The sequence below is a fragment of the Dendrobates tinctorius genome, unplaced genomic scaffold (assembly GCF_039654945.1).
Source record: "Dendrobates tinctorius isolate UK_male_01 unplaced genomic scaffold, ASM3965494v1 ptg000049l, whole genome shotgun sequence".
In the NCBI taxonomy this organism is placed as follows: Eukaryota; Metazoa; Chordata; class Amphibia; order Anura; family Dendrobatidae; genus Dendrobates; species Dendrobates tinctorius.
This window is the reverse complement of record NW_027361717.1, coordinates 26,010,137-26,036,790: the sequence shown is the minus strand read 5'-3', so window position 1 is coordinate 26,036,790 and position 26,654 is coordinate 26,010,137. Positions and strand designations below refer to the sequence as shown.

Below are 26,654 nucleotides of genomic sequence, written 5' to 3'. Positions count from 1 at the left end.
TACTTTCCCATTCATCTTCTCCCTTTGGTGGCCCTATGAATACAGCTGTCAAAGAAGAGGGTGGAGATAGAGGGAAGACAAGCATGTGGGGCAGGTGTATGTAAGGGATTAGCCCCGCCATGGAGCACTGAGTGGCGGGACTTTGTTTGAACAGTCATTCTATGCTGACAGTCTTTACAGGGAATCTGTCAGCAGGTTTTTGCTACATAATCTGAGTGTAGCATAATATAGGGAAAGAAGGCCTGATTCCATCGATGTGTCATTTACTAAGCTGCAGTTATGCTAGAACCCCTTTTTTCTTAGCTGTAGATGTAGCAGCGGTTAGAAAGTGAAGCTGTGTATAACCCCGCCCACAGCACTGATTGCTGACAATGTACACAGCTGCCAATCAGTGGTGGGGTTGCACAGATTAGCTTGACTGGTCTGCACGTGGGACCTAGTCCTCTATAGATAATATAATGCTAATAAGACACGGATTGTAGTTGCAATACAACACATCCCTGGAATCAGGCTCTTGTGCACAATATTATGCTGCTCTCAGATTAAACAGAAAAAAATATGCTCACATTCCTTTGCTAGGGACTGTCAGCACAGGATGACTATTCAAATCAAGTTCCGCCACTTGGTGATTCACCGCAGGAATCAATCATTTCTAGACACGTTCCCACCTGCTTTTTTCCTTCAATCCCCCCCCCCCCCTCCCCAGTTCACAGCTCAGGCTTCATAGAGCCATAGAAAGGTGGAGATACCGTATTTTTCTGACCATAAGACGCACTTTTTTTCCCCCTCCACATTTGGGAGGAAAGTGTGGGTGCGTCTTATGGTCGGAATGTAGCATGTGGGGAGGGGGCAGCGGCTGAGTGGGATTGCAGGAGGCAGGAAAATGTTGCCTGCTGCAGGAATCCAGCCGCTGGGGAAACCATGTGGTCCCGATACTTAAAGTGAATATTCATGAGCCACTTCCCCACTCTCCTGTCAGCTGAGCAGCGAAGAACAGACCCACATGGTTTCCCCAGCGCAGATTCCTGCAGCAGCTGGGGAGATCTGTGTCCAGTGGTGGAGGCGGCAGGAGCAGAGTGCAGCAGGAGGGATCCATACCTGACTGGCAGCACAGCCAGGGCTTGATGCTGAATGCTCCTGTGGAGGACCTGTGGTGAGGTCATGAAGAGGGCGGGCTGGAGCATCACATGACTGCACAAAGCCCTGCCTCTTCATGATGTCATCATAGGTCCTGCAGACACCGCACTGTCCTCTTTCATGACCTGTGGTGAGGTCATAAGAAGGAGGGCACTGTGCTGCCATGTGCTGCTGCATGACCTCACCACAGGGTAGCTGGCTGCAGGACCTGCACTGAGCACAGTGAGCAGCAGCCTGTACAAGATAGATAAGGTTAGTAATTGCAGCACATAAAAATCACTGACAACCTGTGGTGAACTATAACTCCCAGCATGCCATAGGATCTGCAGTACATGCTGGGAGTTATAGTTCTCCCATAGTATCTTAAAGCAGCACTACAGTGTTATTTTTCAGTGCTGGAGTGGTGCTTTAAATACAAGACCTTTGCCCCCATTCTTATATTCACCCTCCAGAGTCTTCACACAGTACTTTACAGACAACACACTAGGAAAATGCCGTTCAGGGAGCGGTAAAAAAAATCTCTCTAGACCGCAGTTGCTTTAAATTTTTCATCTTTGGCGGATCCGTCCATATTAGCGTCCACTGACATCCGTATGTCACAACGGAGGCGGATCCGTTAATTTTCGTTTTTGGCGGATGTCAACTGTCCGCCATCAACGAAGGTGTGAAACAATTAGCCAGCAGAGATGGCAGGTAAATGCCAGTAAATTCTAAGCCACGGCTTTTTTTTTTTTTTTTTTTTTTTTTTTAATGGTCCCCAATAACCCCTTTAAGCAGAAATACAGTGGGGGAAATATTTGACCCCTTGCTGGTTTTGTAAGTTTACCCACTGACAAACATATGATCAGTCTATAGTTTGAAGGGTAAGTTAATTTTAACATTGAGAGATAGAATATCAAAAATAAAATCCAGAAAATCACATTGTATAAATTATATACATTTGCATTTTTGGTTCTTACCGTAAAATCTCTTTCTTGGAGCCTTCATTGGGGGACACAGCACCCTCCCTGTTTAAGTTGTACCGTGTTGGGTCTTAGAGTCCCTTGTTGGGTTGGTACATATGGTTCGAGTTTTTCTCGTTGCTTCTCCTACTGCTTTTTCACCAACTGAGGTGCTTGGTGCCTGTCGGTGGGTGTATACTGCCGGGGAGGAGCTAATTTTCTTGTTTTTGCATAGTGTCAGCCTCCTAGCAGCAGCAGCATACACCCATGGTATTCTGTGTCCCCCAATGAAGGCTCCAAGAAAGATTTTACGGTAAGAACCAAAAATCCATCTTTATCGCCTTATTGGGGGACACAGAATACCATGGGACGTCCCAAAGCAGTCCCCAAGGGTGGGAACAGCAAAAAGGAACGAAAGTAACCGAAAGGCTCAGGTCGGCCGGTGAGCCACCGCCGCCTGCAGAACCTTCCTACCAACCACAGCATCAGACGAAGCCTGGGTATGAACCCTGTAGAACCTCGTGAAGGTGTGCAAAGATGACCAGGTTGCAGCCTTGCAAATTTGCATGGCCGAGGCCTGGTGACGAGCAGCCCACGAAGCCGCCACAGCCCGGGTGGAATGAGCTCTTACTCCCGGAGGGGGCCGCTTTTCCTGAAGACGATACGCTTCCAGAATGGTAGAACGAATCCAGCGAGCGATCGTGGATTTGGAAGCCGGAAGGCCCTTCTGGCGACCTTCAGAGATGATCAGCAAGGAATCGGACAGACGAAAGGAAGAGGTCCTGGCAAGATAGACACGCAGGGCTCTAACTACGTCCAGTTTGGGGAGAGACTTCTCAAGAGGATGAGATGGAGCCGGACAAAAAGAAGGAAGGACGATATCCTCATTGATATGGAAAGCGGAAACCACCTTTGGAAGAAAAGAAGGAACGGGCCTGAGGACGGCTTTGTCCTGATGGAGAATGAGGTAAGGGGAACGACATGACAAGGCCGCCAATTCAGAAACTCTTCTGATGGATGAAATGGCGATCAAAAAGGTGACCTTCCAAGAGAGAAGGGACAAAGGAATGTCCTGGAGAGGCTCGAACGGCGCCTTCTGGAGCGCGCTAAGGACGAGGTTGAGATCCCACGGGTCTATTGGCGAATGATGGGGAGGAGCCACGTGGGAAACCCCTTGTAGAAAGGTCTTGACCTGTGGTAGAGAAGCTAGCTCTCTTTGGAAGAGGATAGAGAGCGGAAACCTGGCCCTTGAGCGTACTGAGGGACAGACCCGCATCTAACCCAGCCTGAAGAAACCCCAGGATAGACGGGATAGAAAAAGACATTGGGAAGACTCTTATCGCACCAACGGAAAAAAGCCTTCCAGTACCTATAGTAAATGCGGGAAGAGGCTGGTTTCCTGGCTCTGATCATAGTTCGAATAACCTGACTGGACAGACCTGATTCCTTCAGAATTGCGGTCTCAACGGCCATGCCGTCAAACTCAGACTGAGAATTCTCGTGGTAAAGGGGGCCTTGCGAGAGAAGGTCTGGATGGTCCGGAAGCCTCCAGGGAACGTCCGCGAGCATGTTGACCAGTTCCGCGTACCAAGGCAGTCTTGGCCAATCTGGAGCGACTAGAATCACTGGTACGCCTTCCGATTTTATCTTTGACCACCCAAGGGATCAATGCCAGAGGCGGGAACAGATACGGAAGTTGAAACTGGGACCACGGAGTCACCAGTGCGTCGCATGCGACGGCTAGAGGGTCCCTGGACCTGGCTACGAACTGCGGCACCTTGTGGTTCATCCGAGATGCCATGAGATCGACATCCGGGGTGCCCCAACGGTCGCATATCTGAGAGTAAACCGCGGGGTGCAGGGACCATTCGCCGGACGCTAGGCCCTGGCGACTCAGAAAGTCGGCTGCCCAATTTTCCACCCCTGGAATATGGACGGCGGAGATTGTCGGAACGTAACGTTCTGCCCAGCGTAATATCTTGGCCACTTCTGACATTTGTTTGCTGTGCGTGCCCCCCTGATGGTTTATGTATGCCACGGCCGTGGCGTTGTCAGACTGAATACGGACCGGCTTGCCGGAGAGGAGGGGCTGCCAGTGAAGAAGGGCCAGGAAAACTGCCCTGATCTCCAAAAGATTGATTGGAAGGAGAGACTCCTGTGGCTTCCAGCGGCCTTGGGCCGCTTTCTGATGGAACACGGCTCCCCATCCTAGAAGGCTCGCATCGGTGGTGATGATTTGCCACTGAGGCAGAAGGAAGGACCTCCCTTGGAGAACTGACGCTGGCCGTAGCCACCAAGTGAGAGACTGCCTCACTCTGAGAGGAAGCCGAATAGGACGGTCCAAGGACATCGTGGACTTGTCCCAGGCTGAAAGCAGAGACAGCTGGAGGGGGCGAAGATGAAACTGCGCAAAGGGCACTGCTTCCATGGAGGCCACTATCTTCCCCAGGACCTTCATGCAGAACCGAATGGGAATGGGAGCAGGCCTCTTGAGAGTTCTGATGCCCTTGGACAGAGTTGTAAATTTTTCCTTTGGAAGAAAAACACGGGCTAGCTCCGTGTCGAATTCCATACCCAGAAAGGTCAGACGCTGGGTGGGGATCAGAATGGACTTCTCCTTGTTGACCAGCCAACCTAGGCGGCTGAGAGTGTCCAGGGTTATCTGAAGGCTCCGGAGACAGTCCTGGCGAGACGAACCCTTGATCAAAAGATCGTCCAGATAAGGGATGATGAGAATCCCTCTGGAGCGAAGGATGGCCATGACGGTCGCCATCACCTTCGTGAAAACCCGGGGCGCTGAAGCCAGGCCGAAAGGAAGAGCTGTGAACTGAAAGTGGTCTCTCTGAAACGCAAATCGAAGATACTTCTGATGTTGCACACAAATTGGAATGTGCAGATAGGCATCCCGAATGTCCACCGAGCAGAGAAATTCTCCGGGCTCCATGGAAGCAATCACCGACCGAAGAAAAGAAGAATCTACACGTGGCGATTGAGCAATTTGAGGTCCAGAATAGGACGAAGAGAGCAGTCTTTCTTCGGGACTACAAAGATTGGAGTAGAACCCGGAAAACCGTTCGTCTGAGGGAACGGGAACAATGACTCCGGCGGAAAGAAGGGAGGAAATGGCCTGCAGAAAACCCGGAATCTGGGCCCGCTGTCGCAGAGGCCGAGACCGGAAAAACCGTCTGTTCGGGAGTGAAGCAAATTCGATTTTGTAACCGGATGCGACGAGTTCTCTGACCCAAGCGTCGTCGACAGCGGACAGCCAAGCATCCGCGAAAAAGGAAAGTCTGCCGCCCTCCCTGGAAGAAATTCCAGGTGGGGGTGACCCGTCACTTAGACGAAAATCTGCCGGAGTTGGCTCCTGCAGATCTGGAATATTGTCCTCTAGATCTCCAGCGAGGAGCGGGTTTGTAGGAAGGTTTCCTCTGATCCCGCTCCCTGGTGGCAGGCGGCCGATCCTGTTGAGTGGCTCTCTCCGTGGCAGAGAAGGGACGAAAGGGCCTGAATGGTCGAAACCCCCTTCTGTTGAAAGGACGTTTTGGTCAAGACTGGGGAAGCGAAGTACTTTTACCTCCAGTGGCATCGGAAATTATCTGATCCAGCTTTGCTCCAAAGAGCCTAGAGCCATGGAATGGCAGGTTGGTAAGCGACTTTTTCGAAGTAGTGTCCGCATTCCATGACTTTAGCCAAAGGACTCGGCGTACAGCTACTATGTTGCTGTTAGCCCTTGCTATGCAGCCGGCCGCGTCCAAAAGGTATTTTCCCGCCTGGTTAATCTGATCTGCAAGATCTGCCAACTCGTCTTGAGGAGCTGACGCTAAGATGCCTCTGCGAAGAATTTTTGCCCAAGCGGAAATGACCTTCGCCACCCAGGCGGATGCGAAAATAGGGCAGAGAGAGGCGCCAGATGCCTCAAAGATAGACTTAGCCAGAGATTCAATCTGCCTGTCAGTAGGATCTTTGAGCGATGCCCCGTCTGGCAGAGAGCACCGTTTTAGAGGCTATCCGGGATACTGGAGGATCTACCTCTGGAGCCTTGGACCACTTTGAGAGCAGTTCTGCGTCAAAGGGGTACAGAACGTCCAAGTACTTGCGGCCTGGGAAACGTTCCTCAGGGCGCTCCCAGTGTTTGGATAAGGTAGTATCGAAATCGTTGTGACTGGGAAAGGTTCGAGACGGAGGTCTGGCTCGCCTAAGGAGAACCGAGCTTTCCTGAGTTGGAGCCTCATCCTGTTTAAGTTTTTGTGTTTGGAAGATAGCTGCAATAAGACCATCGACCATGTCCCGCGTTTTAGAAACGCTGTTCTCCTCTGAGCTAGCTTCCGAATGAGAATGATCGCCTGACTGAAGGTTGTCATCCGAGGAAGGAGAAGGAGGCCTGGGAGCGGAAGGGCCCTGCGAGCTCGAAGACGAAGTGGACAGAGCCCGCTTCCTAGAAGTCCTTCCCTGTCTGTCTCTCTGAAGGTCGCGGTCAGGTGCGGACGACTCACCCCGAGAGGTGGTCGGGGCAGAGGTGGCTGAGGATAGCTGAGGTAATCGTTCTAAGACCTGGACCAGCGACTGTGATACAATGTCACAGTCTGTTTCTGACTTGACAAAAGTAACGGCCCACTCTGGGGGGAGAGAGGAGGGAAAAGTGCCCTCCGCCCGGGACTCGGTGCGTTCCTGAGATGCTGACATATTTGAAGGACTGCAGGGGGGGCAGAATGGGGACGACTGACCCGATGCCCACTTCTTTTTACAGCGCGCACAGGCGTAATAGGTAGCGGTGGGCCTGAAGCAGAGATCCCCTGAAGGGTTGGGCATAAGTAAACTGCACTGAATGGCCGCAGATATTAGGGAATAACTGCCGAGGAGAGCTAATCCCTGTTCCAGAGCCGAGCCTACCGAGATTCTGTGCGAGCAGCAGAAGAAAACGCCGAAGTGTCCCCCAAGCAGCGCAGGAAGGAGTGAAAATCCAGGAAATCCTTGTGCTGGAGGCTGGGGGCGGAGCTTAGCGGCTGCGCCGTGACTGGCTAACAGCGACGGAGAGGGCATGGCCGAAGGGGGAGGCTGGCATATCAAAGAGAAAGAAGCCCTGTGATGGGCTAGAAAGGGCGTGCTGAAAAGAGCGCGCTCAGGAAGGGAGGAGGGAGAGCAGAGGAATTCCCCGCGCTGAGGGGAAAGTGAAAGTGCCTCCCACCCTGACGGCGCCGCAGCCCCATGCCTGACATACCGCGCTAAGGATGGGATCTGATCAGTCCTGCTGCTTGTGACGCTGCGGTGAGTGAGGGGATCCCCATAGACTCCCTGGCTAGAGCAGGGAAAGTGAATTAAGGCAAGCGGCTGAGCGCGCGACAGGCAGAAAAGGGCGGGAGATTCAAACTTGTGGAACTGCAAACAAGGTTCCTTCTTCTCCCATGTCACTGAAGCTTATGCGGGGCCGGAGGGAACATACAGGCACTTACCTGACGTCCCAGAAGAGGATGACCACAGGGGCCCCCGGGGAAACGGCAGGCCGCTGGGAGGGGAAGGAGTCCTCTGTACCCGCATCCTGCAGAAGACGGCTTGAAACACCTGTGATCGCCGTCTTCCTCTCAGCCCTGTCCCGAGAAAGGGATGAGGAGGGGGATTCGGCAAGGACCAGCCACCTGTCCGCAACCCTTATCACCAGAAGGTGATAGGGAAAAGTCCTGCCTGCGGTACTGAGAGTTGCGATGTGGGTGACACCACACTGCTCGCTCAGCCGCATGATATGGGAAATCAGGGTGATAACTACACCCTGTTTCCCGATGGAAAATAACCTAAAAGACAAAAGAGGGAAAAATTAATAAGTTCAAACTAAACCTGAAAGGAAAATTGGATTAAAAATGTGGATCTGGGGAGATCCCGGTCCGCCTCCTACAGACACTAAGAACAAACTGAGGTGCTTGGTGCCTGTCGGTGGGTGTATACTGCCGGGGAGGAGCTAAATTTCTTGTTTTTGCATAGTGTCAGCCTCCTAGCAGCAGCAGCAGCATACACCCATGGTATTCTGTGTCCCCCAATAAGGCGATAAAGAAATTATATTTGATCCCTACTAACCATTAAGAGTTCTGGCTCCAACAGACCAGTTAGACGCTCCTAATCAACTCGTTACCAGCATTAATCCCTTAATGACCGGAGATATCAGTTTTGCGCTCCCCTTCTTCCCAGAGATATAACTATTTTTCCGTCAATATGGCCATGTAAGGGCTTATTTTTTGCAGGACGAGTTGTACTTTTGAAAGACACCATTGGTTTTACCATGCAGTGTACTCAAAAACGGGAAAAAAAATTCCAAGTGCAGTGAAATTGCAAAAAAAGTTCACTAAATGCCAAAACTGACCTGCCATTATGATTCTCCAGGTCATTACGATGTCGCGGCAACCAAAAAAAATGTAATTCTGGGGTTTTGATATTTTTCTCGCTATGTCTAGCGATCAGGTTAATGCTTTTATTGATAGCTCAGGCGATTCTGAATGCGGCGATACCAAATATGTGCAAGTTTGATTTTTTTAATGGTTTTGTTTTGATTGGGGCGAAAGGGGAGTGATATAAACTTATGTTTTTTTTGTTAGTGTTTTAAAAATAAAAAAAAACTATTGACATGCTTCAATAGCCTCCATAAGAGGCTAGTAGCTGCCACAACTGGATAGTCTCTACTACATAGAGGTGATGCATAGATCACCTCTATGTAGTAGAATTACAGCATTGCTATGAGTGCCGACCACAGGGTGGCGCTCATAGCAATCTGCCAACAGCCATAGAGGTCTCGTGGAGACCTCTGGTTGTCATGGCAACCAGAGGTCTCGTGGAGACCTCTGGTTGTCATGGCAACGCATTGGTGACTCCTGATCACGTGACGGGGGTCACCGATGCACTCACTTCCGGCCGCGCGCCAGAAGCTCTCGTTAAATGCCTGCTGTCGGTGTTTTGACAGCAGGATTTAACTAGTTAATAGGCGCAGGTTGATTGCAGTTCCGCTCACGCCTATTGCGGGCACATGTCAGCTGTTTAGAACAGCTGACATGTTGCGGCTTTGAGGTGGGCTCACCGCCGGAGTCCACCTCAAAGTGGGGGATACTGACCGCTGACGTACTATCCCGTCAGCGGTGAGGGGTTAAAGACAACTGTCTTACATAGTCACCTTTATAAATGACTCCTGTCCACAGACTCAGTCAGACTAACCTCTACAACATGGGCAAGACCAAAGAGCTTTATAAGGCTGTCAGGGACAAGATCATGGACCTGCACAAAGTTGGAATGGGCTACAAAACCATAAGTAAGACGCTGGGTGAGGAGACAACTGTTGGTGCAATAGTAAGAAAACGGAAGAAATACAAAGTGACTGTCAATAGATATCGATTTGGGGCTCCATGCAAAATCTCACCTCGTGCGGTATCTTTGATCATGAGGAAGGTGAGAGATCAGCCTAAAAAAACTTAATGATCTCAAGACAGCTGGGGCCACAGTCACCAAGAAAACCATTGGTAACACATTACACCGTAAGGCTATGTGCACACGTAGCTTTTTTTGCCTTTTACGCGCAAAATTGCAGTGAAAACGCAGAAAAAAAAAAAAAACATCCCATGCAATCCTATGGGATTCCACAATGCTGTGCTAATGCTGTGGAAAAATACGCAGCATGCTCACTCTTTTGCAGAATCGCAGGAATTCCACACATAGGAAAGCATTGTTCCGCTTACTTTCTGCATGTGACTGTGCCAACCATGTGCAAAGTAAGCAGAAAATTTGCAGATGGTACCCAGGGTCTGGAGGAGAGGAGATTCTCCTCCAGGCACCATATCCCTGTGTTAGAAAAAGAATTAAAATAAAAAAAATTGTGATATTCCCACCTTCCAGCATTCCACGCAGCATTCCCAGGCATCAGTGATGCCTTGCGACAATGTCCTTTGATGACGTAGCGGTCTCACGAGACCGCTACGTCAGCAAAGGTCATTGTCGCAAGGCAACCCTGGGAACGGGACTTGCCGGTAGTATCGCTAGGATCAGGAACGCTGCGTGGGACGCCAGAAGGTAAGAATATCACCTTTTTTTATTTTTCTTTTTTTAACATTAGATCTTTTTACTATTGAGGCTGCATAGGCGGCCTCAATAGTAAAAAGTTGGTCACACTGGTGAAACACTATCTTTCACCAGTGTGACCAACCTGTCCGTTTTCCAAGCAATGCTACAGATTGCTTGGAAAACCCTAGTATTCTGCAAGCTAATTATGCTTACAAAACACTTTTTTGCGGGAAATAAACAAATTAAAAATGCAGATTTCCCGTGGCATGGAATTCTGGATGTGTGCACATAGCCTAAAAGTTTAAAATCCTGCAGTGCCCACAAAGGTCCCCCTGCTCAGGAAGGCACATGTGCAGGCCCATCTGAAGTTTGCCAATGAGCACCTGGATGATTCTGCGAGTGATTTGGAGAAGGTGCTGTGGTCAAATGAGACAAAAATTGAGGTCTTTAGCATTAATTCAACTTGCAGTGTTTGTAGAAGAGAAATGCTGCGTATGACCCAAAGAACACTGTTAAGCATGGAGGTGGAAACATTATGTTTTGGGGGCGTTTCTCTGCTAAGGGCACAGGGCTACTTCACCGCATCAATGGGAGAATGAATGGAGCCATGTACCGTAAAATCCTGCCTTCTCTCCACCAGGACATTAAAAATGGGTCGTGGCTGGGTCTTCCAGCAAGACAATGACCCAAAACATACAGCCAATGCAACAAAGGAGTGGCTCAAAAAGAAGCACCTTAATGTCATGGAGTGGCCTAGCCAGTCTCCAGACCTTAATCCCATAGATAACTTGTGGAGACACTTGTAGCTCCAAGTTGCCAAGTGACCGCCTCAAAATCTTAATGATTTAGAGATGATCCGCAGAGAGGAGTGGACCAAAATTCCTCCTGACATGTGCACAAACCTCATCAACTACAAAAGTGTCTGACTGCTGTGCTGGCCAACAAGGATTTTGCCACCATGTATTAAGCCTTGTTTGCCAGAGGGATCAAATACTTATTTCTCACTTTAAAATGCAGATAAATTTATACAATGTGATTTTCTGGATTTTATTTTTGATATTCTATCTCAATGTTAAAATTAATCTACCCTTAAAATTATAGACTGTTCATGTCTTTGTCAGTGGGCAAACTTACAAGATCAGCAAGGGATCAAATACTTATTTCCCCCACTGTAGGTTCCATTTACAGCATTCTGTTCAGTAGCCTGCTTAGAAAATATGTTAATGGTAAAGGTTACTTTTTACTTACTTGATATTTGGGTGCATTGTTGCACTGTGGAAAACTTCCATTTACTTCTCCATTGTGCAATAGATTATTATCCACTAGGTTCCAGCCCCAACTCTGGTCATCACTACCAAGGAGCGCCACATATCCCTGACACTGCATGGGAGCACGTTTTGTTGCAATGCCAATGACCGCCACTGTGCCAAGTGGCCCTTCCCACCATACTTCCCAGGCATGGCGTCCCTCACTGAAGCCAATTTTGGTGCGTGCCCCGTCCGTGCTCTGAGCGATTGGATTGCGATGCAGAGTAAAACCATTCTTCTTAATATATACATTCCTAGAGCAGTCGTTGGAGCTGAAGCCATGCTGGAAGGCTCGCATCTGCAGAGAGAGTTACTGATACTCAGACTGATCCACGATTGGTTATTTTGTTGAATATTACTAACAGTACAGCAGAGTTGAGCCATACCATATTACAAAGACATCTGCAGCTTTCCTCATAGTTTTACCTCTGCTGCAGAGCTGTGTCCAACTGCAACTTCAATTTCTTAGGCAGCCAGTATGGGAGGGGGGGGGGGGGGTGGTGAGCACAGCAGACCTTTGTCTCAATACAGACCCATCTACAGTTGTAACTCTTACCATTGCTCTGTCAGTTCAGCTGTACACCCTCCCCCCCCCCCACACTGGCTGCCTGTGAGATTGTAACTGAAGTAGTGTTAATTGTAGTCAGGCACAGCTCTGCAGTGAGATCATTAGAGAGGCCACTACATATCACACTGGTAATGCCCCACTTTCATTTTCAGATTCTCAAGGAAATTTGGGTCCAGACCATAGATATTAAAAGGGGTAATCCAGGGAGGAAAAAAAAAAAAAAAAAAAAAAAAAAAAAAAAAAAAAAAAGATAAATTGTACTGTTCCGCGATAAAGATGAGATACTCAGTGCACTTCAATTATCTTCATAACCCATAAAATTATTTGCACAGCAGCTGCTCCTCACTGCTCCCCCCTCCTGCCTGACATTACATCACACACCGGTGTTAAGCTATGAGGAACAGCCAGTTCCCACCTAATAGCAGGGGCATGGCCTGCAGCAGGCTGTTTCTAGCTGCTTGTCCCTGGACATCCATCTCTAATCAGTCTAAGAACAGGGGGGCACTGCCTGTTCCAGGCTGTTCCTCGCTACTCGCCCCTTGTCTGTCTCCATTTAGTCCAAGAACAGAAGGCATGCTCCCTTCTAGCAGCAGTCATGCCAACAAGAAAATGCAAAAACACCCTGTGATCCTCTGCTGTACAGTCCATAATGCATACTGCCACGTGTCATACAGAAAGCAGAGGCAGAGCACTGCACTGGTTTATTATTGTATCCCCCTTATCAACTTGGGGGTGTCCTGTCACCTACAACTTTATCACCCTGGATTGTCACGTGACTGCTCAGCCTGAGGAAAGCATCCAGCCGTCTGTTGCAGATTCTGTCAGGCATGGCATAAACCCCCCAGGTCCCATTGCTCTGTTCCTTATATTGTGAACCAAACATACATGGGCTTATAAAATATCTATCCGTTTATGGCATTTATTCTGTCTGTATGACACGTGGCAGTATGCACTCAAGGGTTGTACAGCAGGGGATCACAGCGCGTCTTTGCAGCTCCTTGTTGACATGACTGCTACTACTAGGGAGCATGCCCCTGTTCTTGGACTAGAGACCAATATCATGGAGCAGGCAGTTAGGAACAGCCTGGAGCTGTCCACGCCCCTGCCCTTATCAGGAAACTGGCTGTTCCTCACAGCTGGGAGCATCACACTGGAGTGTGATGTAATGACACAGACAGGAGGGGGAGAGCAGTGAGGAGCAGCATCTGTCACAGGGAATTATAAGGGTTAAAAAGATGATTGAAGTACACTATAAAAATGAGATGCACAGTGCATGTGTTCAGGAACAGTACAAACATTTTTATCCCCCGGGACGACTCTTAACAGCTCATTTACATATAAGAAAAATGTGGGATTTCTCTGGAATAAGACACTGGATCATAGAATGCCTCATCACTTTAGTCAGCTACCTATGCCCTACATGTCCATATAGATTGCTTACAGGGTAGATCCTATTGACAGATTCCCTTTAAAGCAGGGTGGATAAAAATCAATGTTTTTTTTTAAAAATAAAAAAAAAAAATAATAAGTAAATCGGATTTTTTTGATTTAAATCGGATTTTTTTCAATAAACTGCTTTTTGAGGAAAATATTTTACCATCCAAAGGTTCTTCCATCATGAGATAAAGCTGAGTTGTTTAACTCAGTAGAATAAAGGCTGTATATGTGTAACATTCACAATGCCATGCTCTTCCAGAGGTTTCTGTAGGATTAGTGGGCAGTTTCTCTCCTATATTATCACAGACGCTCGCTTTACTTACGCAGTTCTCAAAACTGAATTTGACTCCGCAGAGGTCCCAGCCTCCTCTTCACAGCAAAAATGTTACAACATGAACAGAGTTGAGAAAAAGACCTTAATCCTATTGTTCTACAAACCTATGAATACAGAATCAACCCCTTCAGTGCCAAGTCCAAGAAGTTAGACAATATGTTTCTGATTGTTTGGGTGGATCAAGGAAATGCTGTAGATATAGTATATCTTGACTTCAGCAAAGAATTTGACAAAGTCTCTCATACAATCCTTATTGAAAAAATGACTAAGTATGGAATGGACAAGGCAACTGTTAGGTGGATTCATAACTGGCTTAGTGATCGGACCCAAAGAGTGGTCGTAAATGGCTGCACATCCAGTTGGAAGAATGTCTCAAGTGGGGTACCACAGGGCTCTGTCCTGGGCCCTGTATTGTTCAACATCTTTATCAACGATTTAGATGAAGGAATTGAGGGTAAACTGATTAAATTTGCTGATGACACAAAGCTAGGAGGGATAGCTAATACTAGAGAAGAAAGAGAGGATTCAAAAAGATATAAATAAACTGGAGCAGTGGGCAGCAACTAACAGAATGGTTTTTAACAGGGAGAAATGCAAAGTACTACATCTGGGCAATAAAAATGAAAAAAGCATATATAGAATGGGAGGAATAGGGCTAAGTGACAGCACATGTGAAAAAGACTTGGGTATACTAATAGATCACAGACTGAATATGAGTCAACAGTGTGATGCAGCAGCAAAAAAGGCAAATGCAATTCTAGGATGTATTAACAGAAGCATACAGTCTAGATCACGTGAAGTCATTATTTCCCTCTACTCCTCTTTGGTCAGACCTCATCTGGAATATTGTGTCCAGTTTTGGGCACCACATTTTAAAAAAGACATCAACAAACTGGAGCAAGTTCAGAAAAGAGCGACCAGAATGGTAACCGGTCTGCAAACCCTGTCTTATGAGGAAAGGTTGAAGGATTTGGGAATGTTTAGTTTGCAAAAGAGAAGACTGAGAGGAGACTTAATAGCTGTCTACAAATATCTAAAGGGCTGTCACATTGTAGAAGGATCAACTTTATTCTCATTTGCACAAGGAAAGACTAGAAGCAATGGGATGAAACTGAATGGGAGGAGACACAGATTAGATATTAGAGAAAACTTTTTGACAGTTAGAGTGATCAATGAGTGGAACAGGCTGCCACGAGAAGTGGTGAGTTCTCCTTCAATGGAAGTCTTCAAACAGAGGCTGGACAGACATCTGACTGGGATGATTTAGCGAATCCTGCTTTGAGCAGGGGGTTGGACCAGATGGCCCAAGAGGTCCCTTCCAACTCTACGATTCTATGATTCTATATCTGCACAACACAAGAAGAATGTGAATCTAAGTGTGAGGAGGAGGAAGGGCAAGCAGACAAGAAAATGAAAGTGAAACTTTGAGCACAATAGTGCAGCATAGCCACAGACAGACAAGTCTGGATCTGTTTGTGTGTACGATCTGAGGTTTATTACATTCTTTCCTTATAATGGCAGCAGGCCGTAAAAGAGACCCAGTTTGGGAATATTTTAATGAAGCTCCTTCGCCTATCGGTAAGGCAGGCATGAGTGCAAAATGCAAACGATGCAACAAAGAGATGCAAGGCCTGGTGGCGCGAATGAGACAACATCATGAGAAGTGCGGTGATGAAGATGACCAAAGAAACACTTCTGAACAGGCAGGATCTTCAGGTTGGTAAACATTTTTATTGAATCCTATTTCTAAAGACTGAACTGTCATGTGTGAGAAAAATATTTCTTATTACTGCATGTTACTATCATTTGGTACAGTTATGAAGAAAAACAAATATTCCTTTTGGGGCAGGGGCAGTGATGTGTTGTGTACAATAAGCAGAAATTGTATAAACAATAAAATAACAACATTGACTTTTTTGTTTAGGGGAATTCATGGATTCTGGAAACTATCCACCTCCAAGATCACCATCATCCTGTTCTACAGTTTCAGAGTTATCCATCCAGGATAGTGCTTCATTAGCAGCAGCATCATCATCAGACACCCACAGCCACATATCACCATCACCCAAAAGGAAGAAAAAACCTTTACCTCCTGGAACCACCATAGATAGGTTTGTGATAAGAACTAGCAGATTAGAAAAAGAGTTGATTGATGAAAAAATTGCCCAGTTTATTTATGCAACGAACTCTTCTTTCCGTCTGACTGAGAACCCACATTTCATTAATATGGTTCAGTCACTGAGACCAGGATACAGTCCACCCAGCAGAGCTGATGTTGCAGGGAAACTGCTGGATCAAGTGTATGACAGAGAAATGGAGCAATGTGCAACAGCTCTGGAGGGTAAAATTGTTAACCTAAGTATTGATGGGTGGAGAATGTCCACAATGATCCTATTGTATGTGCTTGTATAACAACAGAAGAAGGTAAAGTCTTCCTTGCACAAACAACTGATACGTCAGGAAATGCACACACAGCAGAATACTTACAAGAAGTGGCAGTAAAAGCTGTAACGACATGTGAACAAAAATTCAAATGTCTAGTACGCAGTTTGGTCACTGACAATGCTGCAAACGTATCCAAGATGAGAAGAGATTTAGAAGAGCAGGGAGGGAATACAAAGCTGCTAAAAACATATGGTTGCAGTGCTCATTTGCTGCACCTCTTAGCCAAAGACTTAAGTGTTCCAGAAATAAAGGCTAATGTTGTTGAAATTGCTAAATACTTCCGTAATAATCATTTTGCTGCAGCAGCTCTGAAAAGGATGGGTGGAACCAAGCTAACGCTCCCACAAGATGTTAGATGGAACTCTGTGGTGGACTGTTTTGAGCAGTATATCAAAAACTGGCCTATTCTGATGACACTTTGTGAAGAAAATCGAGATAAAATAGATGGCACTGTCACGGACAAAATCCTCAACATTGGGCTTAAGAGAAATGTTGAACATATGCTGAGCTTCCTGAAACCCATCTCTCAAGCTTTAAACAAAATACAGAAAAATAGCTGTTTTATTGCAGATGCTGTTGAAATTTGGAAGGAACTGAGTGAACACTTAAAAACAGAACTACACATGGACAGAATTAAATTACAAGCAGTAAACAAACGAATGGGACAAGCACTGACTCCAGCTCATTTTTTGGCAAATATTGTCAATATCCAATATCAGGGTCAAAACCTAAGTGCTGAGGAAGAGGAGTTAGCTATGACATGGGTATCCAGCAATCATCCATCTTTAATGCCAACTATAATAAACTTCAGAGCTAAGGGGGAACCATTCAAGAAATATATGTTTGCTGAAGATATTTTAAGGAAGGTCACACCAGTAAACTGGTGGAAGTCACTTAAGCGCTTGGATTTAGAGACTGTTCAAGTAATGATTTCACTTTTAACAGCAGTAGCTTCTTCTGCAGGCACTGAAAGAATATTCTCTTCCTTTGGACTCATTCATTCTAAATTGAAAAATCGGTTGGGACCCAATAAAGCAGGAAAGCTTGTTTTTCTTTTCCAGATTATGAATAGGAACAAAGAAGAAGATGATGATGAAGATGACGACAAGTGAGCTACAGAGGACAGCAGGGACAGTAGTATTTAAGTTTTTCATGTGTCGGCTGGGCTGACAGTCTAAGTTTCTTAAAATATATATATATTTTGTTTAGCCAAATTAGTTAACAAACATGGATGTTTGTTTAAGCAAATAACTTATGCTGTAATGTTATTGTTTCAGTTGAATAAATCTATTTAAATTGTTATTAAGGTCAGGATTATTTTTCTCCTTCCTAAGTACAACAGAACAGTGGTGTCCAAATATGAATGATTAACCCATTAAACTGGGGAGAAAAAAGTAATATAAAAAGTGATTCTAAAAATCTTCATCTACTTGCATGTTAAAGTAGCAAGAACTAGTTTAGGTAGAAACTGATTTAAATCACTGATTTAAATCAAGCCTTACTGACTAGTGATTTAAATCGTGATTTAAATCAGTTAGATTTAAATCAAATCCACCCTGCTTTAAAGGCATTGTCCAGAATGTACATATTGATATCTATCCAAAAGGATAAGCTTGCTGGGGATCAGACACCCAAAAACCCCACCCTACTGCTCAAGTAATGTCTGCTCCTGCAACAGTGGTATGTAAGCAATGTATGGAGTGAAGGAAGACACTACAGCACTATGACAGGGACACTAGATGGGCAGAGCTGCAGTGTTTGGCTAGGAAAAGGTGTCGGGGAGGTCATCAATATTTGCGCCCCCAGTGATTTAGCACAGATGCTCTGGTATTCCCACCAGTCCTCCTTTACAGGCTGTTCAGTGATGACATGCCGCCATTGATTGCTTACAGCAGTCACGTACATCATGTCATCACGGGAAGGCAAAGACCCGTGGAGGAAACATAGCATCTGCGCTAGATTAGTGGAAACCTGAACAAATGAGCACCATTTGCTGTGATTTTAGCACAATTACCGCTTTCCCACCCTTTACACTGACAAGCTGTGCGTATCTGATCTACATTTGCTTTGCAGTTGAGTAAAGGGGAAGCCATCAGCAGAATGTGCCCCATTACCTAAATCAGCCATTGGTCACATGAATTTTTTCTCCCCCCATTTTAATCTGTTTTTAAAATAATTCACTGCAATCTTGCAGTTTTCACACTTGCTACCGAGGTTCTCTCTTCATTAGACTTTGACTTGCTATTTCAGAAAGCCAGAACATGCACATTAGTCACAATGGTCAGACCCCCAACCCTCTTCTATTGAAGCATCTGATGAGGGTGTGCAAAAGTCACTGACAGAAGGGGGAGATGGGTCTCCTGTGACATCACCTGTGATAGAGCAAGGTTCCCCAACTCCAGTCCTCAAGGCCCACCAACAGGTCATGTTTTCAGGATTTCCCTTGTACTGTACAGGTGATGCAAATATCACCTGGGCAATACTAAGGAAATCCTGAAAACATGACCTGTTGGTGGGCCTAGAGGACTGGAGTTGGGGAACCCTGTAACAGAGGACCTACTCCTGCCTCTGCTGATAAGTAGCCTGCTGGAAACACTTTCTGAAAGGAGAGGAAATACAACTCTAAAATCTCTTCAATGGCCACTGAACATTGCAAGATTACGATTTTTTTCTCAATAAACATCATATGAGGAAAAAAAAGCCTGTTCTTAAAAGGAGTCTATCATGTCTTGCTAGCCCATCTGAAGCATAAAGTAGAGCAGAGATCCTGATTGCACTGATGTGTCACTTACTGGGCTGCTTGCTGTCATTTTGATAAGTCACTAACTGCTGCAGATCTAGCAGTTCTCTTAAATGCTAAGCCCATCCACACCACTGACTGGCTTTCTGCCTATGTACTGTAAAAGCTGTCAGTGTTAGGAGCAGGGTTATACAGAGCTCATGAATATGGAGGGCTACAAGACAGGTTTACTAGTCCTCTAGTGATGATCTCCTGCTGACAGTAAAATGATGTTATCAAAACTACACTAAGTAGCTCAGTAAGTAACACATCCCTGGAATCAGGCTCCCTGTCTCTACATTACGCCGCTCTCAGATTCGGTGGCAAAAATTTTGCAACAGATTCCCTTTAAGGATACCGACACAAAAACCTGATTTGAAGTACCACTCCAACTTGGTTTGTTATTCAGTGCTGGAGTGGTGCTATTAATCCAAGGTTCCTGATCTCAGTCTTAGGGCTCATACTCACACGATTCTCGTGCGAGTCTCTTGCATGAAAACCTGGCACTGCCGCTGGCACTGAGCCTGGAGTGTGCAGCTAAATAGAAATACATGTAGCCGCACACTCCGGTCCAAGCGCCGGCGGCAGTGTCAGGTTTTCAAGCAAGAGACTCGCACGAGAATCGTGTGAGTCTCTCACAAACAAGTATGAGCCCTTATACTTAGTCCACTCAAACAAAATAAGGCAGCACTCTGTAGCACCATAGCATGCAAACATGACATATGAATTGCATTACTGCATTAGAAATATGAAAGATTGAGAAAGCTTCATGCATAAAATGGCCAGTTTATGTGTACCTGGAAGCCACGGTAAGGTGTTTCTCGTTTTCCAGGACCCCAACCTAATGCCAATCCTCACTTAGGTTCCCATACAGATGAAGTGTGAAAGTGAGGATGAATGAACTCATGGAGATCAACATCCAACACTGCGGAGACACCATCACGTGTTTCTCAACGCAGTGATTCTAGAGCACTGCCCCCATCCCTTATGGGAAATATGTAAAACAGAAGCCGCGGAGACACCATTACATGTTTCTCAACGCAAGCAATAACCAGCCAGGTCTTTCCCCGGGAAGGAACAACCACGGGAAGGGCAGTCTCCAATGAAGGAAACCACCTAAGCCAAAACATGGTATCCATCCACAGACAGCTGTTTCGGGGTATTGCCCCTCATCAGAAATATGGCTAGTCATTGCTTGCGTTGAGAAACATGTGATGGTGTCTCCGCGGCTTCTGTTTTGCTTATTTCCCATAAGGGATGGGGGCCTTGCTCTAGAATCACTGCGTTGAGAAACATGTGATGGTGTCTCCGCAGTGTTGGATGTTGATCTCCATGAGTTCATTCATCCTCATTTTCACAGTCTTTTACTAGGCATTGCTCCTACCAGCCAGTTTCCTACTCCACACTGATGAGGGGCAATACCCCGAAACAGCTGTCTGTGGATGGATACCATGTTTTGGCATAGGTGGTTTCCTTCATTGGAGACTGCCCTTCCCGTGGTTGTTCCTTCCCGGGGAAAGACCTGGCTGGTCATTGCTTGCGTTGAGAAACATGTAATGGTGTCTCCGCGGCTTCTGTTTCACATATCCCATACAGATGAAGACTTTAGTCTATGTAAATCCTCTGTAGACTAAAATCTATATCTCTGTGGAGGGGTGGTGGCCCTGATGTGATTAAAAACGCCTGCGGCTAAGAGGTCAGAAGGTTAATAAATACAAATTCAGAGTGCTGCCTTTTTTGTTTGAATGTATACGAGTTGGTGATTCGGGGTTAAGCACCTGTTCACACTTAGTTTATGCTTGGATGTGACTGTCAGTTTTTTTGAAATTTGTATTCATTAACTTTCTGACTGCGCACTCCACCTCTTAGCCGCAGGCGGTTTTAATCACAGCAGGGCCACCACCCCTCCACAGAGATATAGATTTCAGTCTAAGGAGAGGATTTACATAGGTTCCCATACAGATGAAGACTTCAGTCTAAGTGAGGATTGGCATTAGTGTTAGGGTCCTGGAAAACAAGAAACGCCTTACCGTGGCTTCCAGGTGCACATATATTGGCCATTTTATGCGCTAACCTCTCAATTTTTCATATTTCTAATGCTGTAAAGCAATTCATTTTTCATATTTGCATGCTATGGCACTACAGAATGCTTCCTTTTTTGTTTGAGTGTATACAAGTTGGTGACTCTAGTTTAAAGGGAAACTGTCACCTATCTGCCACCGCCATTAGGCATTCTGTAATGCTGTAGATAAGTCCCCAATGTAACCTGAAAGAAGAAAAACAAGTTAGGTTATACTCACCAGGGGGCAGTCCGGTGCCTCCCATGTTCTAGCGATGCCATCCTTTTCTTTGCTTCCTATCGCGGCTCCGGCATACTGCTCTGCCCTGTTGAGGGCAGAGTACTGCAGTGCACAGGCACTGGACCTCTTCTGGCACCTGCACACTGCAGTACTCTGCCCTCAACAGGGCAGAGCAGTATGCCGGAGCCGCGATAGGAAGCAAAGAAGTGGATGGCATGAAGATGGAAGGGCCTGGACCGTGATACCCATCGGCCCCTGGGTGAGGATAATATAACTCGTTTTTCTTCTTTCAGGTTACATCGGGGGCTTATCTATAGCATTACAGAATGATGTAGATAAGCCCCTGATGGCGGTGGCCGCATCTTATATACGAAAAATAGGTGACAGATTCCCCTTAAGCACCACTTAGTTTATGGTTGGATGTGACGGTCAGTTTTTTAAAGTTTATACTTAGTCCATGACGCTACTCTGGACCCCCGGCGCCATTTTGTGACAGTAACATCTGACTAACTAAGTAATGGTCACATGCACTCAATGTATTAGAGCCAGAACAAGGCTCTTACATTGAAGACCGTGACCTCTGGCTCATCAAGCAAACACTGGAGCAATCCAGGAGGTCACAATCAGCTGAAGACCAACAGAAGTGATGCCGATAGAAGGGGAAGACGGCAGGTGGCGAGTGTGATACTAGGGGCAGGATACTTGGAGTGATAGCACCATTCCGACAAACACTGGAGTGGTGCTTTAGGCCATTTTCTAATGATCACTTCCCTACAAGTATATTGTTCTCCATAACCTGTCATGTCAGGCTTGGGAGAGAGATTAGCGGTGCTCAAAATGCATAAGGCGGCCCACAAGATGTGTAGGGCACCATTCAGCCGATCTGCCATCTTTCCAGACTGCCTATACACAGGAGCGCTCGTCACTACATACACTTTAGATCTGGCTGCATTTACTGACTGTGTACGAGACTCTTTGCACTTCAGATCCATGCTGATCCTCCAGCAGCGCCACTGCAGAGGGCACGTGCCGTATCATTGGCATCAGGGCTCCCATGGCAGAGCGGTGATAGCTATTATACGCTGTACCACTGGCGGAGACCAAACACAGGAAGAAACTAACAGCTGCAGAGATAACAAACACCTCCATAAAAGAGAAGAACCCATTCCAAAAGGAAGCGGTCAGCTGAATCTTTGACTATAAAAACCCAACAAACAAGCAATAAAGGGGGTCAAGATGTGCAGGTCTCCTTACTAATAGATAACATAGATCAGCACAGTTAAGTGAATTAAAACAGCCTTTAGGGTATGTGCACACGTTACGGATTGTTGTGCGGAATTTTCTGAGCTGAACATGCATTTTTTATGCAGATTTATTGTGGCTTTTGCATGCGTGATTACACCTGTGGATTCCTATAATGGAATGGGTGCAGAAACGCTGCGGAAACCGCACAAAGAATTGACATGCTGCGAAAAAAAAACACTGCATTCCCGCACGGATTTTTCTGCAGCATTTGCACAGCTTTTTTTTTCCCCATAGAATAACATTGTAATGTAAATCTCTTGCGGATCCGCAGCAAATCCGCAACGTGTGCACATACCCTTAAAAAAATCAAGAAAATATTAAACTAAATTCACACAAAAAAGATGACCTGTAACAAGTGAAACAGATGTCCAATCCACATGGAGACAGATATAAGACAAGGATCGTCACAAAGGAAAATTATTTTAGCAAAGTTACGCTGACGCTTCTGGTCTTCTGCCTGCAGTCACGTGGACCAGACATCTTTGTCTCCCTCCTATTACAAAGTTTTATTGTGCGAGTTTAAGAATTAATATTTTCTTGATTAACCCCTTTCTGACATCAGACGTACTATCCCGTCCATGGGACCCGGGCCCCTATGCCCATGGACGGGATAGTACGTCTAGCGCGATCAGCGGCGCTCGCGGGGGGAGCGCCGCTGATCGCGGCCGGGTGTCAGCTGACACCCGGCACTACGTGTCAGGGGCGGTCACGGACCACACCCGACACGTTAACCCCTGGCACACTGCGATCAAACACGATCACAGTGTACTGGGGGTTAAAGGGCAGCATCAGCAGGGAGGGGGCTCCCTCCGTGCTTCACTGAGCCCCCCCACAGCAGCGCAATGTGCAGCGCTGCTGCAGGGGGCTCCATCCCTGTAGGTCCCCGAATCCAAGATGGCGACAGGGACCTTCGGGGGCCTGCACGGAGCTGGCTTCCTCAGTGCCTGCAAAGCGCAGGCATGAGAAAGTCTGCGTGTATGCCAGTGACAGATCGCTGATCAGTCACAGTGATCTGTGATGTGACAGATCAGCGATCTGTCACAGGACAGTGATGTCCCACCTGGGACAACCTAATAAAGTAAAAAAAAAAAAAAAAAAAAATTATATATATATATATATATATATATATATATATATATATATATATATATATATATATATATATATATATATAATAAAGTTCACATATTTGGTATCGCCGCATCCGTAACGACCCGCCCTATAAAGCAGTCCCATTAGTTAACCCCTTTAGCGAACTCCTTAAAAACTAAAAAACGAAGCAAAAAATAATTAATCATACCGCCGAACAAAAAAAGGGCAATAACGCGCAATCAAAAAGACGCATATAAATATCCATGGTACCGCTGAAAACGACATATTGTCCCGCAAAAAACGAGCCGCACAGCATCAGTGAAAAAAATTAAAAAGTTATAGCTCGCAGAATAAAGCGATGCAAAATTAATTATTTTTTATATAAAATGGTTTTCATTGCATAAAAGCGCCAAAACCTAAAAAAAAAAAAAAAAAAAAAATAAAAACACAAACACACAAATGAGGTATCACTGTAACCGTACTGACCCAAAGAATAAAACCGCTTTATCAATTTTACCGCAGGCGGAACGGTGTAAACGCACCCCCCCAAAAGAAATTCTTGAAACGCTGGTTTTTGTTCATTCTGCGTCCCAAAAATCGGAATAAAAAGCGATCAAAAAAGTCACGTGCCCGAACATGACACCAATAAAAGCGTCAACTCGTCCCGCAAAAAATAAGACCTCACATGACTCCGTGGGTCAAAATATGGAAAAATTATAGCTCTCAATATGTGGTGATGCAAAAACTATTTTCACAATAAAAAGCGTCTTTTAGGGTGCAACAGCCGCCAAACATAAAACCCGCCATAAATAGTAAATCAAACCCCCCGTTATCACCCCCTTAGTTGGGGGGGGGGGGGGGGGGAAGTATTTATTTCTATTTTTCCATTAGGGCTAGGGCTGAGATTAGGGTTGGAGTTAGAATTGGGGGGTTTCCACTGTTTGGGCACATCAGGTGCTCTCCAAATGCAACATGGCGTCTGATCTCAATTCCAGCCAATTCTGCGTTGAAAAAGTCAAATGGTGCTCCTTCCCTTCCAACCTCTGCCATGCACCCAAACAGTGTTTTACCCCCACATATAGGGTAACAGCCTACTCAGGACAAATTGCAAAACAACTTATGGGGTCCAATTTCTCCTGTTACCCTTAGGAAAATAAAAAATTGGGGGCAAAAATATCATTTTTGTGGAAAAAAAAAAAATATGACTTTTTTATTTTCACGCCCAGATGTTATAAACTTATGTGAAGCACTTGGGGGTTCAAAGTGCTCACCACACATCTAGATAAGTTCCTTGGGGGGGGGTCTAGTTTCCAAAATGGGGTCACTTGTGGGGAGTTTCTACAGTTTAGGCACATCAGGGGCTCTCCAATCGCAACATGACACCTGCAAACCATTCCATCAAAGTCTGCATTCCAAAACGTCACTACTTCCCTTCCGATCCCCGACGTGTGCCCATACAGTAGTTTTCTCCCACATATGGGGTATCGGTGTACTCAGGACAAATTGGACAACTTCTGGGGTCCAATTTCTCCTGTTACCCTTGGGAAAATAAAAAAAAATTGGGGACTAAAAGATCATATTCGTGGAAAAAATATGATTTTTTTTTTTATTTTCATGCCTGGGCGTTATAAGCTTCTATGAAGCACTTGGGGGTTCAGAGTGCTCACCACACATCTAGATAAATTCCAGGGGGGGGGGGGGTCTAGTTTCCAAAATGCGGTCACTTGTGGGGGGTTTCCACTGTTTAGGCACATCAGGGGCTTTCCAAACGCGACATGGTGTCCAATCCCAATTCCAGCCAAAAAAATCAAATGGCGCTGCTTCCCTTCCGAGCTCTGCCATGCGCCCAAATTGTGGTTTATCCCCACATATAGGTTATCAGCGTACTCAGGACAAATTGCACAATAGCTTTTGGGTTCCTGTTACCCTTTGAAAAATAAAAATTGAGGGTGAAAAGATCATTTTTGTGGAAAAAAAATATGATTTTTTAGCTGTACGTTATAAACTTCTGTGAATCCCTTGTGAAATCAAAGTTCGCACCACATATCTAGACAAGTTCCTTGGGGGGGGGGGGGGGGGGGGGGTGTTTCCACTGTTTAGGTACATCAGGGGCTCTCCAAACGTGACATGGCGTCCGATCTGAGTTAATAAATCCAACATATACATCCAGCTCACCAGACATAGCATTCCAACATCGGAGCACGGGACCGGTGTCCAATCCAAAGTAATAAAGATAAATGTCCAGCTCCACGATATAGTGAAAGTGCAATTCTTTAGTCACTTAATCAAGCCTTGTCACCTCATGCTGGCTTTTAACCTCACTTGTATGGATTAAGTGACTAAAGAATTGCACTTTCACTATATCGTGGAGCTGGACATTTATCTTTATTACGTCCGATCTGAATTCCAGCCAATTTTGCATTGAAAAAGTCAAACGGCGCTCCTTCCATTCTGAGCTCTGCCATGCGCCGAAACAGTGGTTCCCCCCCCACGTCAGGTATCAGCGTACTCAGGACAAATTGCACAATAACTTCCAGTCCAATTTCTCCTGTTACCCTTGGTAAAATAAAAAAATTGAATCTGAAGTATTTTTTTTGTGAAAACAAGTTAAGTTTGTTTTTTTTAAATATTCAAAAAATTAATGTGAAGCACCTGAAGGGTTAATAAACTTCTTGAATGTAGTTTTGAGCATCTTGAGGGGTGCAGTTTAGAATGGTGTCACTTTTGGGGATTTTCTATCATATAGACCCCTCAAAGTGACTTCAAATGTGGTGGTCCGTAAAAATAAAATGGTGTTGCAAAAATGAGAAATCGCTGGTTAACTTTTAACCCTTATAACCTCATAACAAAAAAAAAAATGTTGGTTCCAAAATTGTGCTGATGTAAAGTAAACATGTGGGAAATGTTACTTATTAAGTTTTTTGTGTGCCGTATCTCTGATTTAAGGGCATAAAAATTCAAAGTTGGAAAATTGCGAA

At 45.7% G+C, this 26,654-nt stretch overlaps 1 protein-coding gene across 1 annotated transcript in view; it reads right to left on the bottom strand.

Moving 5' to 3' along the window:
• The window catches only part of FBXO45 (F-box protein 45), a 55,122-nt gene that overhangs the window by 24,381 nt on the left and 4,087 nt on the right, over positions 1–26,654 (bottom strand). Inside the window, exon 2 of the mRNA XM_073576568.1 lies at positions 11,358–11,714. Coding sequence (XP_073432669.1) covers positions 11,358–11,714 — 357 coding nt within the window. The remainder of the gene's footprint in view (positions 1–11,357; positions 11,715–26,654) is intronic.